General features: G+C 59.7%; 1 protein-coding gene across 1 annotated transcript; it reads left to right on the top strand.

Moving 5' to 3' along the window:
- Positions 1–245: 245 nt before the first annotated feature.
- On the top strand, positions 246–15,458 carry OSBPL7 (oxysterol binding protein like 7). The gene is made up of 23 exons (XM_066364404.1): positions 246–397; positions 2,188–2,342; positions 2,433–2,558; positions 2,756–2,809; positions 3,398–3,511; positions 3,852–3,962; positions 4,075–4,192; positions 4,812–4,915; positions 5,272–5,364; positions 5,445–5,577; positions 5,668–5,762; positions 5,940–6,035; positions 6,760–6,897; positions 7,445–7,538; positions 8,379–8,626; positions 8,826–8,963; positions 12,199–12,262; positions 12,378–12,456; positions 13,383–13,527; positions 13,622–13,766; positions 13,852–13,978; positions 14,162–14,284; positions 14,445–15,458. Exons 2-23 carry the CDS (start codon positions 2,268–2,270, stop codon positions 14,551–14,553), a joined length of 2,529 nt encoding a protein of 842 aa, XP_066220501.1. The 5' UTR covers positions 246–397; positions 2,188–2,267; the 3' UTR covers positions 14,554–15,458.
- Positions 15,459–15,960: the final 502 nt, after the last annotated feature.

Raw genomic sequence — 15,960 nt, 5'->3', positions numbered from 1 at the left:
CTCGTCTGAGTAAAAAAAAAAACCAAACCGTTTACCGCTGTGGGCTTCCGGCCAGCAGCTCCCAGTCCTTGGTGACCCCTTTGGAACGGCGCCCGGTGGGACGCGGCCCCTACTCCTGGGCCTCCTCAGTGCTGGGGCGTCACTCAGCCCTGAGTCCTCCGGGGAGCAGGGGGCAGAGCTGAGCGGCCGCCCGGAGCTGGGCGGGAGGAGGGCGGGGGAGGGGAAGGTGGGGAGATCCGGCTAGAGGGGAGGCTCCGCTGTCTCCTTCCTTCCTGGTTCCTGCAGCAGCTGCTGCCACTGCTCAGCTCTGTGAGGAGGGAGCGGGCGACTTGGAGACGGTGACTCAGAGGCAGAGCGGCGTGCGGGCCAAAGAGCACTGGCGTCCATGGACCCTGGGGTAAGGGGGCCACGCTGGCATCAGCTGACATTCCCCTAAGGCTTCCACCTGGAGCTGGTGGCTCTGCTCTTCCGGAGAAGGGGGCGGGAATGGAGATGGAGACAGGGCACCCACCTGGCTCACCTCGGCCCCACACCCTCTAGGGACGGAACCTCCCCCTCCAGCTGTAAGCAGTGAGGGGCCAGGATCCCACATGGCCAGGAAAAGGGCACAGGGGTACCCAAACACTGGGAGACTTTGGGAACTTTCAGTGGCTGAATGGAGGAGCTACCCCCCCCCCCCCCGGTCAGTCTGTCAGCATGGGCCTCTCTGCCCCGAGCTCCTGGCCACCCCTGCCCCACCGTGTCCCTGTTCCCTCTGGCCTCAACTCCTCAGGTGCTTACAGGTTCCATCGGAAGGTCTGAGCTGTTTCCCCAGCCATTAGCCAACCTTGCCCCTCCAGTTCCCTCCCCCCGTCTCACACACACAGAGCCTCATGCATTATTGATCTCCCTGTGGAGCCAGGATGGCCAGGGCTGGTGCCAAGGGCGCCTGTGGGCACTGCTGCGGGATCTGTGCGGACCTTGGCATGCTCTTGGCCACCTCTCCTCGGCCCCCATTCACCATTGTTTCCATTGGCTCAGTCCCCTCCTCCCTCTGGGTGGGTGTCACTTCTCAGGAGCCCCCAGGACTGGGATGGTAGAGAGGAGATGGCGAGGCTTTAGGGACACCAAGGGTCCACAGTGTGCATCCTAGGGGGACATTTGATGGGAGGAGGCTCAGGGAACAATGGGGGCTGTCCTGGGCCTCAGTTTTCCCATGCAGGAAATGGGAGCCCAAGAACTAGAGGATATGGGCACCAATCGGCAGGGAGTTGGGGTGGAGGGATTGGGGAGCTCTGCACGGGGGTCATGGCAGAGGAGTCTCCATGCTGAAGAGGAGCTGGACTGAGATCTTGCTTGTCTAGTCTCTGAATTCCTCTGGCCTTTTTTGGAGCCTCTTTCTTCATTCCTCTGCCTCACCTCTGATTGCCCCCAGGGAATCCTCCAGAGAAAGCACCAACTGTTTCCTGGAGCCAAGAATGGGTGCTCAGGGTGGGGCCAGGTGCCTGCCTCTCAGTGAACTAGCACACTGGGGCTGCAGGAGAAGGGGGCGCCCCAGCCCCGGGTGGGGCCCGGTGCCTGCCTCTCAGTGAACCAGCACACTGGGGCTGCAGGAGAAGGGGACGCCCCAGCCCCGGGTGGGGCCCGGTGCCTGCCTCTCAGTGAACCAGCACACTGGGGCTGCAGGAGAAGGGGGCGCCCCAGCCCCGGGTGGGGCCCGGTGCCTGCCTCTCAGTGAACCAGCACACTGGGGCTGCAGGAGAAGGGGCGCCCCAGCCCCGGGTGGGGCCCGGTGCCTACCTCTCAGTGAACTAGCACACTGGGGCTGTAGGAGAAGGGGGCGCCCCAGCCCCGGGTGGGGCCAGGTACCTGCCTCTCAGTGAACTAGCACACTGGGGCTGCAGGAGAAGGGGGCACCCCAGCCCTGGGTGGGGCCCGGTGCCTGCCTCTCAGTGAACTAGCACACTGGGGCTGCAGGAGAAGGGGCGCCCCAGCCCCGGGTGGGGCCCGGTGCCTGCCTCTCAGTGAACTAGCACACTGGGGCGGCAGGAGAAGGGGTGCCCAGCCCCGGTGAAGGAACAGATTCAGGAGAGGCAGGACAGGTAAGCGGAAACTGTGGTGAACTCTTGTCTCAGAATGCAGGAGAGGCTGTAGGTGGAGAAGGTGATAGCAGGGTCTGTGCTAATGGGGTCTCTCTCTTGCTTCAAGGACCCCCTCGGGACAAGGTGACAACCTCCTCTTCCCACCCTGCTCTGGGTCCTCAGCAGGGAGTGGCTGCTCCCTTCTCCATGGACTTCCAAGAGAGGGGCCCTCCCTCGCTGGCCGAGAGCACTCAGTCTGCAAGGTCCAGCAGTGCCCAGCAGGTCTGAGGGCAGGAAGCAGGCAGTGGGGTGGGCTTCATTTGGCCCAAAGGGGCCTCACCAGCCATCCCCCTCCTCTGTGCTGGACTGTAGGCCTCTGAGCTGTGGGAGGTGGTGGAGGAGCCTCGCGGCCGGCGAGGTGCAGAGGGGATCATGCCCGAGAGGCAGGAAGGCCACCTGCTCAAGAAGAGGAAGTGGCCTCTGAAGGGCTGGCACAAGGTAGGCTGGGCAGGGCGAAGGGCAGGGCGAAGGGCAGGGCGAGCGTCAGGGCAGGCTGGGGGCGTGCTGGAGGCTGTGGGCAGTGCTGGGTGTACGTGTGTTGGGGAGGAGAAGACAAGTACATGTGAGCGTTGCTCTCTTCCCATGCCCCTTTCTCTTGGTCACCTGGGTCCTGTTCCTCCTGGGCAACATCACAGAGGTACTTTGTGCTCGAGGACGGGATCCTTCGCTATGCAACTACTCGGCAAGATGTGAGTCGGGGCCTGGCCAGGGGGCGTGGGGCGAGTCTGGTCCCAACATGCCCTGAGCAGGCAGGGGGTTCCTGGAATCCCTCCAAGCAGGGCCTGAATCCCAGGTACACCATTCCGGGGTGTGGTGTCTTGAGCAAGTGTCTTCCCTGGGCCTCAGCTCCTTCATCTCTAAGATGGGACCAGTGCTATCACCCATTTGTAGGGTCATTGTCATCTTGGTAGGTCCCGCAGAACAGTGCCTGGCACAAAAGTGCCCAAAAAGGAGGGAGCTTTATCACCCTCTGTGTCCCATTCTCATTCTGGGAGTAAGGGACCAAAGGCTTAGAAGCCCAGGCTCCTTCCTCCTCGTCTTTGTGGACCCCTGAGGGTGGGGATCGTTTTCCCTGCTCCGTGACTCCCGTGAGCTCAGAGTGTGACTTCTGAGTTCTGTGCACAGGATGACAGAGAGGTCCCTGCTATAACTGTTACTTGGGCATGAAGGTGACCTCGCTGCCTGGCCTTTGAGCCTAGAGTGACAAAGCCATGATGGCTCTGTGTCCCCGGGGGTCTAAAACCAGCCCCCTTCCCACCACCATTCCTCCTCTCCAGATCACCAAGGGGAAACTCCATGGCTCCATTGATGTCCGACTGTCTGTCATGTCCATTAACAAAAAGGCCCAGCGCATTGACCTTGACACTGAAGACAACATCTACCACCTCAAGGTGACATCTCTGGGAGCTAGTTAGTGGCTTGGTCCCCAGCCAGGCAGAGGCACGGGGGCATACAGGAGAGGAGGGCAGGGGCTGAGGGTCTGTCCCTGAATTTGACGAGAAGGGAGTTCCCATCATGTTCAACAGCCGATGGCAAACCACCCCTGTTGGTTGTTATATGAACACAGAATTAAGAGTTGAGACACTGGGGGAAGCGTGTCTGCAAGGGGCCTTTCCATGGGTTGGACACAAAGGAGAGACCTGCTTGCCTGGGGACCGGACCCCCGACTGCTTGCCCCTAGGAAGCAGTCCTCCTTTTATGTGTCCCTCTCCTTTGCCGTCACTTCTGCAGATCAAATCTCAGGAGCTGTTCCAGAGCTGGGTAGCCCAGCTGCGTGCCCACCGCCTGGCCCAGCGCTTGGACACGCCCTGTGGCCCGCCACCCAGCAACACTCACCGGAAGGTAAATGGGTCCTGGGGCAGGAGATGTAGGCATTCAGGTATGGCTGCTTCAGGGGACAGTGAGACCCAGGGAGGCGGGCACCATGCCTTCTGACCCTTGACCTACCCCACAGGTTCCTGGTGCCCAGCTTCCCACAGCAGTCAGTGCCTCAGCTCTCCCTGGGGTTGGACCTCGGGAGAAGGTGTCTTCTTGGTTGAGGGGCAGTGATGGCCTGGACCGCTGCTCTCACGGTGAGTGGCCTGGCACCATGCCTCAGAGGGCAGGGCCCGTGCTGTCAGGTTTAGACGGCATCAGCAGTCACGGGGGAAAGTGTTACCTCCATCCCTGCCTCCCGGAGCCCCAGTCTGACGGGGGAGACAGCCTCTGCCTCCCAGCTGATTGGGTCTACTCCGGCCCTGTCCTGGGGTTCCAGTCTTACAGAGGGTGGCGGGGCGTGTGCCCTAGGCACATGGACAGGCCTCCTGAGAAAGAAGACCCAGATGCCAGTGCAGGGAGGAGTAGTGCCGGGGAGGGGGCGCTCTAGAACTGCGCTCCTGGAGGGCGGGCTGTGACATTGGCCTGGGGGAGAGGGTGCAAGCCCAGTGAGGAGAGAGAGAGAGAGGGAGAAAACAGCAGAGGTAAGGTGTGATGCAGACTCAGGTGCTGGCTTTCCTGGGAAACCGGTGAGGCCAGACCAAGGGTGGGAACGGGGAACTGCTTTGGGCTCACGATTGGCATGGGCGGGGGGGAGAGAGTGTCAGGATTTCCCTGGCTGTGGGGGAGGCCTTTGGAGGAGAAAGGAAAGCTGAGGGGCAGACTTTGGGGTGCCTGGCGGTGATGGGAGGACTTTCTCATTCATTCTCCCTGCAGAGCTCTCTGAGTGTCAGGGGAAGCTGCAGGAACTACACAGACTCCTGCAGAGCCTGGAGTCCCTGCACCGGATCCCCTCAGCGCCCGTGATCCCCACTCACCAGGTGAGGGCCAGGGAGGAGGCAGGCTGCTGCCCGGGGCCTCTCTCCTGCTCGCTGTCTTTCTCCTGTCACTGCCCTGGCACAGGTCCCCAGTCCCCTTATGTCACCCCTTATTTTCAGCAGAGCCACGCATCTGCCTAGTTGTCTCTCCTCCTGTGTCCTGACTGCCTCAGGGTTGTCTCTTCGTCCCTTTGGGGCGACCCCTTCCTCATGTCTGCCAAGGTGGTGGTCTTCCTGCTTTAGATGTCACTTGTCTCTGGGCCCTCTTCTGTGGCCATCTGCCCTCTCTCCTGGCTTTGATGGTTGCTGCCCCCTTTCCCCACCCTGAAAGTGAGAGTCCCCTCGCCTCGACTTGGCAGGCCTCGGTGACGACTGAGAGGCCCAAGAAGGGGAAGCGGACCAGTCGCATGTGGTGCACACAGAGCTTTGCCAAGGACGACACCATTGGACGGGTGAGGCGGGGTGCGGACCCGGGCACTGGGGTGGGGAGCTCCGAAAGGGGCTGTCCCCTCACCTCCTCCTTCACCCACAGGTCGGTCGTCTCCATGGCTCTGTTCCCAACCTGTCCCGATACCTGGAGTCCCGAGATCACTCAGGACCCCGGGGGCTGCCACCCCCAGACTATGCCCACCTGCAGCGCAGCTTCTGGGCCCTGGCCCAGAAGGGTGAGTGTGCAGGGGAGGGTGACGAGACGAGGGGCAGGCAGGGCAGTGGGGGGAGGCAGAGTCTGACGGCCTGCCCCCCCCCGCCCGCAGTGCACAGCTCCCTCAGCAGTGTCTTGGCCGCCCTCACCGCTGAACGAGACCAACTGAGGGACCTGCACCAGGGTTCTGAGCTGTCCAGAATGGGGGTGAGGCCTGGGGACAGGGTGACTGGTGGGTGGAGAGGGCTTGAGACTGAGGACTGCAGGCCCCGGGACGGTAACAGACCTGGGCCGGGGGGGGGGGGCATGGCAGAGGCGGTCTGCATGGCGGGGCAGGGAGGGCGTCATCCTGCTGTACCCCGTCCCCTCGTCCTTTCCCTGCAGGTCTCCGAGGCCTCGGCTGGCCCCAGGCGCCTCCACTCACTGTCCATCTCCTCGGACACCACGGCAGACTCCTTTAGCTCTCTGAACCCCGAGGAGGTAGGAGCCGGGGTGGGCTGTGGGTGCAGTTTCTCCTGGGCCGTCAGTCCTAGCAGCAGCGAAGGCAGACTCGATATTCAGACCTGAAACAGCCCAGAAATCCTAGCTCCAACCGCTTTCACACGACATTGACAGCAGCCACATCTTGGTCATTACTTACCAGTGTGAAGAATACTTTTATTTAATTCAGAGGCCTGTGAGGCAGTGATTCTTACCCTCTAGTTGATAGATCAGGAAACTGAGGCTCAGACAGTCTTGCTGATGGGCCCAGGCTCTCACGCTTGTGGACCAGCTGAGCTGGGACTTAAGGGTCCCAAGCAAAGACTCCGAGGCCCTGCCCCATGGGTTTGAATTTGGCTCCATTGCATGGCAACTTTGTGACCCTGAGCCTCAGTGTCGCAATCTGCAGAGTGAGGAGAACGAGCACATCAGTCTTGCAGGGGGGGTGTCAGGATCGACTGAGTTAATACACACAGAGGGCTCGGAGCCAGGCCCAAGGCCGGTGCCCCGGAAGGGCAGGCCGTCAGCGTGGGGCCTGTGTCTCCTGACCCCCAGGCCGGTGTTCAGGCCACTGCTCTCGGCCCTCTGTGTCTTCTCCTGCTCAACAGGTTTCAGACTCAGTCCTGGTTGTGCTTCCCTCTCAAGGGAGCTGCCAGGCAAGGGGGGCCCCGTCTGACGCTCCCGGCCCGGTCTCTGAGGCCTCGTCTCTGCCCTGCTCCCACAGCAAGAAGCTCTGTACATGAAGGGGCGAGAGCTGACCCCCCAGTTATCTCAGAGCAGCATCCTGTCCCTCGCTGATTCCCACACAGAGTTCTTTGACGCCTGTGAGGTTCTTCTCTCCGCCAGCTCTTCTGAGAATGAGGTGAGGGAGGCTGGCAATAAGATGGGGGGCCCTGAATATAGGGGTGGGGTCCAGAGGCTAGAATCTATAGATTCCCAGATCCTTTCTAACCACCTCAGCTGTTATCTCTTGTAATATGTCCAACCCTCCTGGGTTTGAGTGGCCCTGATTACAAATCTCTGCTGCAGCCCCTTCTTCCAGTTGGACGTGCTTTATCTACATTGGGTTCCCCTGAAATTGCTGCTTCAGCTTCACCTCAGCCATTTCCCTGTGACCCCATTTGAGACCCTATGCCCCTACCCCCCAAATCTTAGTAATCCCCACTTCCCTTTGCGTCTCACCAAACCCTGAGCTTCCCCCAAACCCCCACCCCAGTCATAGGGCCAGGCCCTCCCTCTCCCAAGGTGATGCCAGGCCTTCTGGGGCATTGTCTTAGGACCTCCCCAAATACATTCTCTTCCCCTTCCCACCAAAGGGCTAGCTGGGCAGAGTCTTGCCAGGCCCTGGGCACTGCCCAGCTGCCCGGGGGAGGCCCAATCTGCCCGGCCTGTCATCTGTCCTGGCCCAGGGCTCAGAGGAGGAGGAGTCATGCACCAGTGAAATCACGACCAGCCTGTCCGAGGAGGTGCTGGACCTCAGGGGAACTGAGCGCTATCAGAAAGGTGCCAGCTAGGTGTTTGGGCAGGGAGGGGCTGCAGGTGGACGGGGAACTGGTGGTGTCCATAGCCCAGGCCCCTTGGGGAGGCAGTCCTTTGTGATGACTGGTGGCTTACTCCAGAGGTGACCCCAGAAGGTGAGGAAGGCTAATCTGTAAGCTATGGAATGTTCCAGAGTGGCTCCAGAGGTGGAACAGATGCTGGCCAGGGGGCTAGCCTCCATTCCAGTCTTCTTTTTTATTATAAATTTTATTTTTATTTTATTTATTCATTTTAGAAAGGAGAGAGAGAGGAGAGAAAGAGAGAGATAGAAGGGGGGAGGAGCAGGAAGCATCAACTCCCATATGTGCCTTGACCAGGCAAGCCCAGGGTTTTGAACCGGCGACCTCAGCATTTCCAGGTCGACACTTTATCCACTGCGCCACCACAGGTCAGGCCATTCCAGTCTTCTGAAAAGGGTCACTAGGGCCTGACAGAGAGGGAGACGATCCCACTTTGCTACTCTTTGGCAGTGTGGCTTTGGACACGTCATTTTACTTGTTGGAGCCTGTTTCCTCATCTATAAAATGGGCCGAATAATCTGCATCCATCCTGACATCAGTTTCTATTTTATAAAAGGAACAGAAGGCAGGAGTGAGGACTCAGGAAGGGCTTCTGGGCTACAGGATTTCCCTGCCGCCCACCTCAACCCCTCGGAAGCTTGTCAAGATTAGCTTGTCCCCGACTGCCCTGCCCCAGAGTGGGTCGAGACTGGGACTTGGGATAGGAGGCGGCTGGACTGTGGGCCAGGCTGTGGGCTTGCTGTGTCTGGGTGCCGGAGAGTGACATGGCTGGGGTGGGCCCCAGGGGTGTGTGTTCCAGGGAGAGCTCCAGGGCCGCCCCGTCGCCGCTGCCTGCCGGCGGCCAGTGGGCCCGGAGCTGACGTGAGCCTGTGGAACATACTACGTAACAACATCGGGAAGGACCTGTCAAAGGTGTCGATGCCTGTGCAGCTCAACGAGCCGCTCAACACTCTGCAGCGGCTCTGTGAGGAGCTCGAGTACAGCAGCCTCCTGGACCAGGCCAGCCGCGTGGCCGACCCCTGCGAGCGCATGGTACTGGCCCCACCTGCCCGGGGGCCCATTGGGCTGCCTCTTCCTCCCGCAGCCCTCTGCGGCCCAGGAAAGCCTGGCTGGGCTGTTCTCTTGCTGCAGAAGTTCCACCCCAGAACCCGAGTCCTTGCTTGCGGTGGGGTGGCGTCTTCTCCAATCCCCGCCACCTCCAGCGGCATTCTGCCTGCCCTGCCTCCTGCAGGTGTACATCGCGGCCTTTGCTGTCTCCGCCTACTCCTCCACCTACCACCGAGCAGGCTGCAAGCCCTTCAACCCTGTCCTGGGGGAGACCTATGAGTGTGAGCGGCCAGACCGAGGCTTCCGTTTCATCAGTGAACAGGTGTGGGTCCCAAAAGAAGGGGGCTGACCTCGTGGGTGGTCGGGGCGGGAAAGCACCCAAGCTCCAGAGGGACTGGGCATAGGAGAGAGCACAGACAGCTGGCTCAGGGCCAGGCACGGGCCACGTGCTGGAGGTACAGAGGGCTCTACTCAAAGGAGCACCCCACTTAGTGTGGGGCATGAACTTGAAACAAGGAGTTACGGTGCCATGTTCTGGAGCTGGGATCATGGAGCTCATAGGGAGGTAGTCAGCTCCCCCTGGGAAGGCACACTCTAGGGCAGGGGTCCCCAAACTACGGCCCGCGGGCCACATGCGGCCCCCTGAGGCCATTTATCCGGCCCCTGCCACACTTCTGGAAGGGGCACCTCTTTCATTGGTGGTCAGTGAGAGGAGCATAGTTCCCATTGAAATATTGGTCAGTTTGTTGATTTAAATTTACTTGTTCTTTATTTTAAATATTGTATTTGTTCCCGTTTTGTTTTTTTTACTTTAAAATAAGATATGTGCAGTGTGCATAGGGATTTGTTCATAGTTTTTTTTATAGTCCGGCCCTCCAACGGTCTGAGGGACAGTGAACTGGTCCCCTGTGTAAAAAGCTTGGGGACCCCTGCTCTAGGGGGTGAGCTTGAGCTAAGTCTTGAAGGATGAACTGGAGTTCGCGAGGAGTCCAGGGGGTGGGAGAACGGGATGTTCCAGGCAGTGTAAAGGAGGACGTAGCATGTTTGGAAGGAGTTAGGAACAGGGCTGGAAGACATGGCAGGGCCGGATCCTGAGGCGCTCTGGGTTTGTTTTTAAACCCGAAGGCCGTGCGGAGGCACTGGAGGGTTTGAAGCACTGGAATGGCATGCTCAGAATCACCCTTTCTAAAGCACACTCAGGCAGTGGGGTGGTCAGAGAAGGCCATTAGGAGGCCGCTGCAGTCATTTCCCTGAGAGCTGCTGAGGACCTGCTCTTAGGTCGTGGCGGCTGGACTGGGCGGACAGGGGCTTCAAGAGCTGTTTATGTGTTGCCCTTGACAGGCCTCAGTGGTCAACAGAATGTTCTTACAAGTAAGGGGTAGGGAGGGGGCCGATGAGAGGGTGAAGTCTGGGGGGGCTGGAATTTCTGGATTGCGGAATTTGGTGGGTGCGTGGCGGTGCCGGTTGGCAAGCTGGAGTGTATGTGAGGAAGGTAACTGAACTAGGGAGACCCCTGGTCCACAGGGGCTGGACTTCCGAGGGGAGATGTCCAGCGGGCCCTGGGGCATGTGGCCCGCAGCTCCTCAGAAAGCGCTGTGGGGGAGCTGACAGATGAAGAAGTCACCGTCAAGTCACAGATTGCTCCCAGAAATGGTCTAGAGAGGAGCGGGGCGGGGAGGGTGCGGGAGCTCAGAGGTGCAGGAGGAGGGAGGGCGGATGGGCCACAGGACTTGTGTGGGGGGGTGTCATTTGTTTCCTGATGTGGGACATTTCAGACAACAGCTGGGGGCCCAGGCTGGGTTGCAATGAGTAGTGTAAAAAAAAAGTGGAAGTTAAAAAATGAGAGAGAAAGAGCCCCTGGCCGGTTGGCTCAGCGGTAGAGCGTCGGCCTGGCGTGCGGGGGACCTGGGTTCGATTCCCGGCCAGGGCACATAGGAGAAGCGCCCATTTGCTTCTCCACCCGCCCCTCCTTCCTCTCTGTCTCTCTCTTCCCCTCCCGCAGCCAAGGCTCCATTGGAGCAAAGATGGCCCGGGCGCTGGGGATAGCTCCTTGGCCTCTGCCCCAGGCGCTGGAGTGGCTCTGGTCGCGGCAGAGCGACGCCCCGGAGGGGCAGAGCATCGCCCCCTGGTGGGCAGAGCTTCGCCCCTGGTGGGCGTGCTGGGTGGATCCCGGTGGGGCGCATGCGGGAGTCTGTCTGACTATCTCTCCCCATTTCCAGCTTCAGAAAAATACAAAAAAAAAAAAAAAAAGAGAGAGAGAGAGAAAGAGAAATGCAGGTTATATCCACAAAATTTTACCAGGGGAGTAAAAGGGTGACAGCCAGAGGGGGAGATAGAGGGTTGAGGCAGTTTTTTAGTTTAGATCTTAAATGTTTTTGAACACATGGTGACGAGTTCACAGAGTCCAGTAGTGTGTGCAGTAGAAGATGACCCCCAGCCCCACCCCGCCCCTCCGAGGGGCCGGCTGCTGCCAGTGTTTGTTTTGGGCATGCGCTAGCAAAGATGCGCATGACTAGAAAGGGAAGATTTACTCTGTTTTTAAGGAGGAAGAAATAGGAGATATTTCTGTTCAGAGAGAAAGACTGCAATGCAGAGAGAGGGGCGACGGGAGGAGTGAGGGGCCTGCAGGGAGCGGGGGGAGGCAGCTGGAGGAGGAGAGGGCCCTGTCCTGGCAGCAGGTCAGTAGGGGGGGAGGCAGGAATTGGTGGGAGCGGTTGCTGGTTCTGTTCTCCCTCTGATTCAGGGGAGTGGTTGTGGTTTACAGGGGATGTCTTGGGTGTAGGCCCTCAGGACCGTGGGTGACACTGAGGCCCCAGGTGAAGACATGATGGAGAATCGGAAGTTTCAGCATGTGCTCTGCGTTGTGCAGAGGGGTCCGTGGCTCTAGAGAACAGGGAGCTGGGGCAGCACAGCGGGGGCCGCTGGTGCTGGGGGCCAGGGCGAGTGGTGGCAGCAGGTGGTCAAGGGTGCTGGCGAGAGGGCTGGAAGTGGTGGAGGAGTCTCCGCTGAGCGGGAAAGAGGTGAGCCGGGCTAACAGGCCATGACAAAGCAGAGTGGCCGGAGTCTTGGCAGAGCCCTGGGCACCAGGGAATGGAGAGAGAGGCAGAGATATAGGAGTTCAAGGTTCCAGATGTGGAGCCGATCCAAGGACTCCAGAGTTGGGGTTTTCCAAGGATGTGGTGCAGGGGCTGCGGGGTGATGTGAGCTTTGGGGAGAAGAAGGTGCAGGAAGAGTCCTCCTGGGAAGGCTGGCTTCCAGGCAGGGCACAGTGGAGTCTACTTGTCACTGTTAGAGAACTTTAGGGGCTTCAGCAGGGGTTCTGGAAGGCACCAGAGGCAGGGTGGCAAGGACAGCTCCAGAGGGGGGTGGCGAGCGGGGAGAATGTAGGGGCCCTGTGGACAAAGAGAAAATGATGATGGAATTGGGGTGGTAGCCACAGGTTACAGGGACAAGAGACCTGGAACTAACTAATCTGGGTCACAGGAGAACTGGGGTGGGGGTAGGGGGATTTGGGGGCCCTCAAGCACAGCCTCAAGAGAACTTCCTTGCTCACCAAGGTCTCCCACCACCCCCCCATCTCGGCGTGCCATGCGGAGTCGGAGAACTTCATTTTCTGGCAAGGTGAGGAGGAGGCATAGCGGAGTGGACCTGGGGGCAAAGGGCAGGGTAGGGAGAGGCTGGGAGACTATCTGGCCTTATCACTGCTCTCCCTCTCCCTCCCCCAACCCGCCTCCAGACATGAAGTGGAAGAACAAGTTCTGGGGAAAATCCCTGGAGATCGTGCCTGTGGGGACAGTGAATGTCAGCCTGCCCAGGTGAGTGTTCCTAAGTGCTCAGGGGCCAGGCCAGTCCACAGGCCATCATCCTGCAGGCTGGGATGGGCAGGTGGGGGGGGCGGGGCGGAGAGAAGAGTCTGGCCTGACGCTGCTTGGGGTGGGGCAGTGTCGGCACAGTCTTCCCCTCTATTTGTAGCAGTTTCCAACCGGGAAAGGGGAGACATCTTAGCTTGGTAGAGCTGGGAGGGCTCATTGAGGTCATCTGATGAAGTGGCTTTCACACTGTTTTGACTATGACTCATGTAAGAAATAGATTTGAGACTTCAAGCCGAAGCGTGTGTGTGCACACACCCCCACACACACCTAAATTGATCTCAGAACGGTCACAAACCGCATTTGAAATGTCCTTTTCCAGCTCATTTTACAGATGGGGACTGCAGCCAGAGAATAGGGGCTTACCCAGCTTGGTCCAGGAGTTAGCCGGAGGCCAGTGTGGGGGTTGGGGGACACCTGGGCTTTGGGGTCGCAAGTCCTGGCTGGGGATCCTGGTTCTGCCACTTAATAGTTATGCAAGTGGCAAAAAGACTTGATGTCTCAGAGCCCCGAGTTCGCTCTTCTGTAAAGTGAGAGTAGTGAGTAACACCGGTAGAAGTGGGGGGTAAGCAGGGTGACAGAACAGCCACCACAGTCCCTGGCACCCAAGGGCACAGCCCCTGTCCGTGTTTTTATCCCCATGGCTTAGGCACTCAGGAGCTTTATTAATGAATGGAGACGCGTTGAAAATTTCCTGAGAAGGCTGCTCTGCTTTATAAATCAGTCACCCTTCACGGCAGAGCCTGAACCTGGACCCCAGGATTTCTTCCATAGACCCACATGAGCTGCTCCAAAGAGACAGGGGCTCCTAGCTCAGGGTGGCACTTGTTCCCCAAGGCTGGCCAGCTGCCCTCGCGTTCTGTCTCTCTCAGGTTTGGGGACCACTTTGAGTGGAACAAGGTGACGTCCTGCATTCACAACATCCTGAGTGGCCAGCGCTGGATCGAGCACTATGGGGAGGTCCTTATCCGGAACACGAAGGACAGCTCTTGCCACTGCAAGATCACCTTCTGCAAGGTGGGGACACCCCCCGCCCCTGCCTAGCCACCCACAGCAGCTCACACCGGGGGAAGCGGGGGCATCTCCCTGAGCCGCCCCTGCCCCACCCCAGGCCAAGTACTGGAGCTCCAACATCCATGAGGTGCAGGGTGCCGTGTTCAGCCGGAGCGGCCGTGTCCTCCACCGACTCTTCGGGAAGTGGAACGAGGGGCTATACCGGGGACCCCTGCCCAGTGGTCAGTGCATCTGGAAACCCAGTAAGTGGGGGGGTCGGGAAGGGCTGGGAAGGGTGAGGGCGGCTATGGCACAGTGCACCTGCCCCAGCCCCTGCCTTCCCACCAGACGTAATGCCCCCAGACCACGAGCGAAACTTCGGCTTCACTCAGTTTGCCTTGGAGCTGAATGAGCTGACAGCAGAGCTGAAACGGTCCCTGCCTTCCACAGACACGCGGCTCCGGCCAGACCAGAGGTCAGTGCCAGGCAGGGGCACCCCGGGAGCCCCAGGCTTCTCCCTCCCCGACATGAGTTTCTAAGTGGCGCGGGGAGCATCCTTCCTGCCCGCAGTCACCTCAGGGAGATGGGGCCTGTGTGGGGGCCTCGGATTTGGGACCCCTGAGGGGACAGTTCCGCTGATGGCAGTCTGGATGCTCAGGTACCTGGAGGAAGGGAACATACAGGCCGCGGAGGCTCAGAAGAGAAGGATCGAGCAGCTTCAGCGAGACAGGCGCAAAGTGATGGAGGAGAACAATATTGTTCACCAGGCTCGCTTCTTCAGGTCCTCCGCCCTCGCCCCGGGGCTCTGTGATGGAGGCTTCCCCTTCTCCCCTCCCACCCCTTCCTGCTTTGCTGGGGGGGGGGGGCATCGGGAGGCAGCGTCTCCAACCAGCCTTACTTCCCGATGTTCACTCTTCTCGCCCCTTGGCTGTCTTCCCCAGGCGGCAGGCGGACGGCAGCGGGAAGGAGTGGTGGGTGACCAACAACACATACTGGCAGCTGCGGGCTGAGCCAGGCTACGGGAACCTGGATGGGGCCGTGCTCTGGTAGCCCCGGCCCTGGGGGCAGGAGGCTGCAGCTCCCCACTCCTGCCTCCACCCCCAGCACGGACACATGGACGAGGCCAGGCTCCCCACTCACTGCCCTGGAGACCAGAGGGGCAGCGCTGGCTCTGGCCCCTCCCCCTCTGCTGGCCAGAGGGGCTGCATCTCGGCCCATCGCCCATCCCACGTTTGGGGCGAGAAGCAGGATTCGTGCTTCCCCAGTCTCGTTGCCCCCAGAACCGGCATGTAAGACCCTTCTTGCTCTGTCACCCCCTCTCCTCCCTGTTGGGGTACTTGGGGGAGACTCCAGGCTCTGCTCCCCATTTCAGTGCCTTCCTAGGACACAGGGGACCCCAGGATGTTCCCCAGGCTTTCTCTGCCCCGGGCTCTGTCCCCAGACGTGTAGTTGGGTGAGTGAAGGAGAGGAGATGACCTTTTCTTCCACCCCATCCCTCCTACACCCCTCCCCAGCATCTCCCCCGTGCTCTGCCCCCGCGGAGCTCCCTGTGCTTGGTCCCTGGCAACCTCACTCATCCTCCTGCTGGACCCCCTTCTCCCGAAGTGCAAACACCTGTAGCTTCCAGCGCCTTCAGCCCTGCTCCCAAGTGGTTTCCTTCAGGCTCCCCCCCTGGAGCAGATGCAGCCTCTCCAAGAGGCACGGGGCCAACTGAGCAGGCAGGGCAGGGGCCTCAGACCCACCAGGGGTGAGTGAGCGCGTGTGAGTGTGAGCCTGTGTAGAGAGTGTGTGTGTGTGTGTGTGTGTGTGTGTGTGTGTGTGTGTGCGCGCGTGCCTGTGTACTGCTTGCAGGCGAGCAGGAGTCCTCATGCAGCCTGGTCCTGGGTGTCCGCCATTGTTGCTGCTCATTTTCACACAGTCTGCCCTGCTGACATTCCAAGCTCCAATAAAGACTATCCCACACTTTGGCCTCTGACCATTTACTTAAACACATGTGCTCAAGCCTAGCAAAGGCCCACAGGTACCCACTCACCTGGGCTAAAAAACTGATGTCATCTCTCTCCTTTAATCCTCACATCCTGTCAACAGTACCTCAAGTGTCCCTCAGCTCTGGCCCTGCCCGAGACCACAGCACAACCGTACCTGGCCTAGGCTGGCCCCTTATTAATCCTTGCCTGGACATTGCAGGGTCCCCCCAACCCCCAGTCACTTCCATTGTAATGCTGGCTTTTAGGGTGACATTTTAAAGGAGAAAAATGGCAATTTGTACCTGCTTCAAATATGTCCATTGCTTCTGAGTGCCTAGGGGAAATACCCAAACTCTCCAACCAGGCAGAATACTGTGGTCCCTGTGCCCCTCTGGTACAGAGTGAGGACCCCCATTCCCAGCATCCTCAGGTCTGTGCCTCCTCCACCTCCACCCCCAGATTAGTGAGTGTTCAAGGAAAGGTGGGAGGG

The sequence above is a fragment of the Saccopteryx leptura genome, chromosome 2 (genome assembly GCF_036850995.1).
Source record: "Saccopteryx leptura isolate mSacLep1 chromosome 2, mSacLep1_pri_phased_curated, whole genome shotgun sequence".
NCBI lineage: Eukaryota > Metazoa > Chordata > Mammalia > Chiroptera > Emballonuridae > Saccopteryx > Saccopteryx leptura.
Note: the sequence above shows the minus strand (reverse complement) of the source record. Positions and strands in the feature narration are given on the sequence as shown.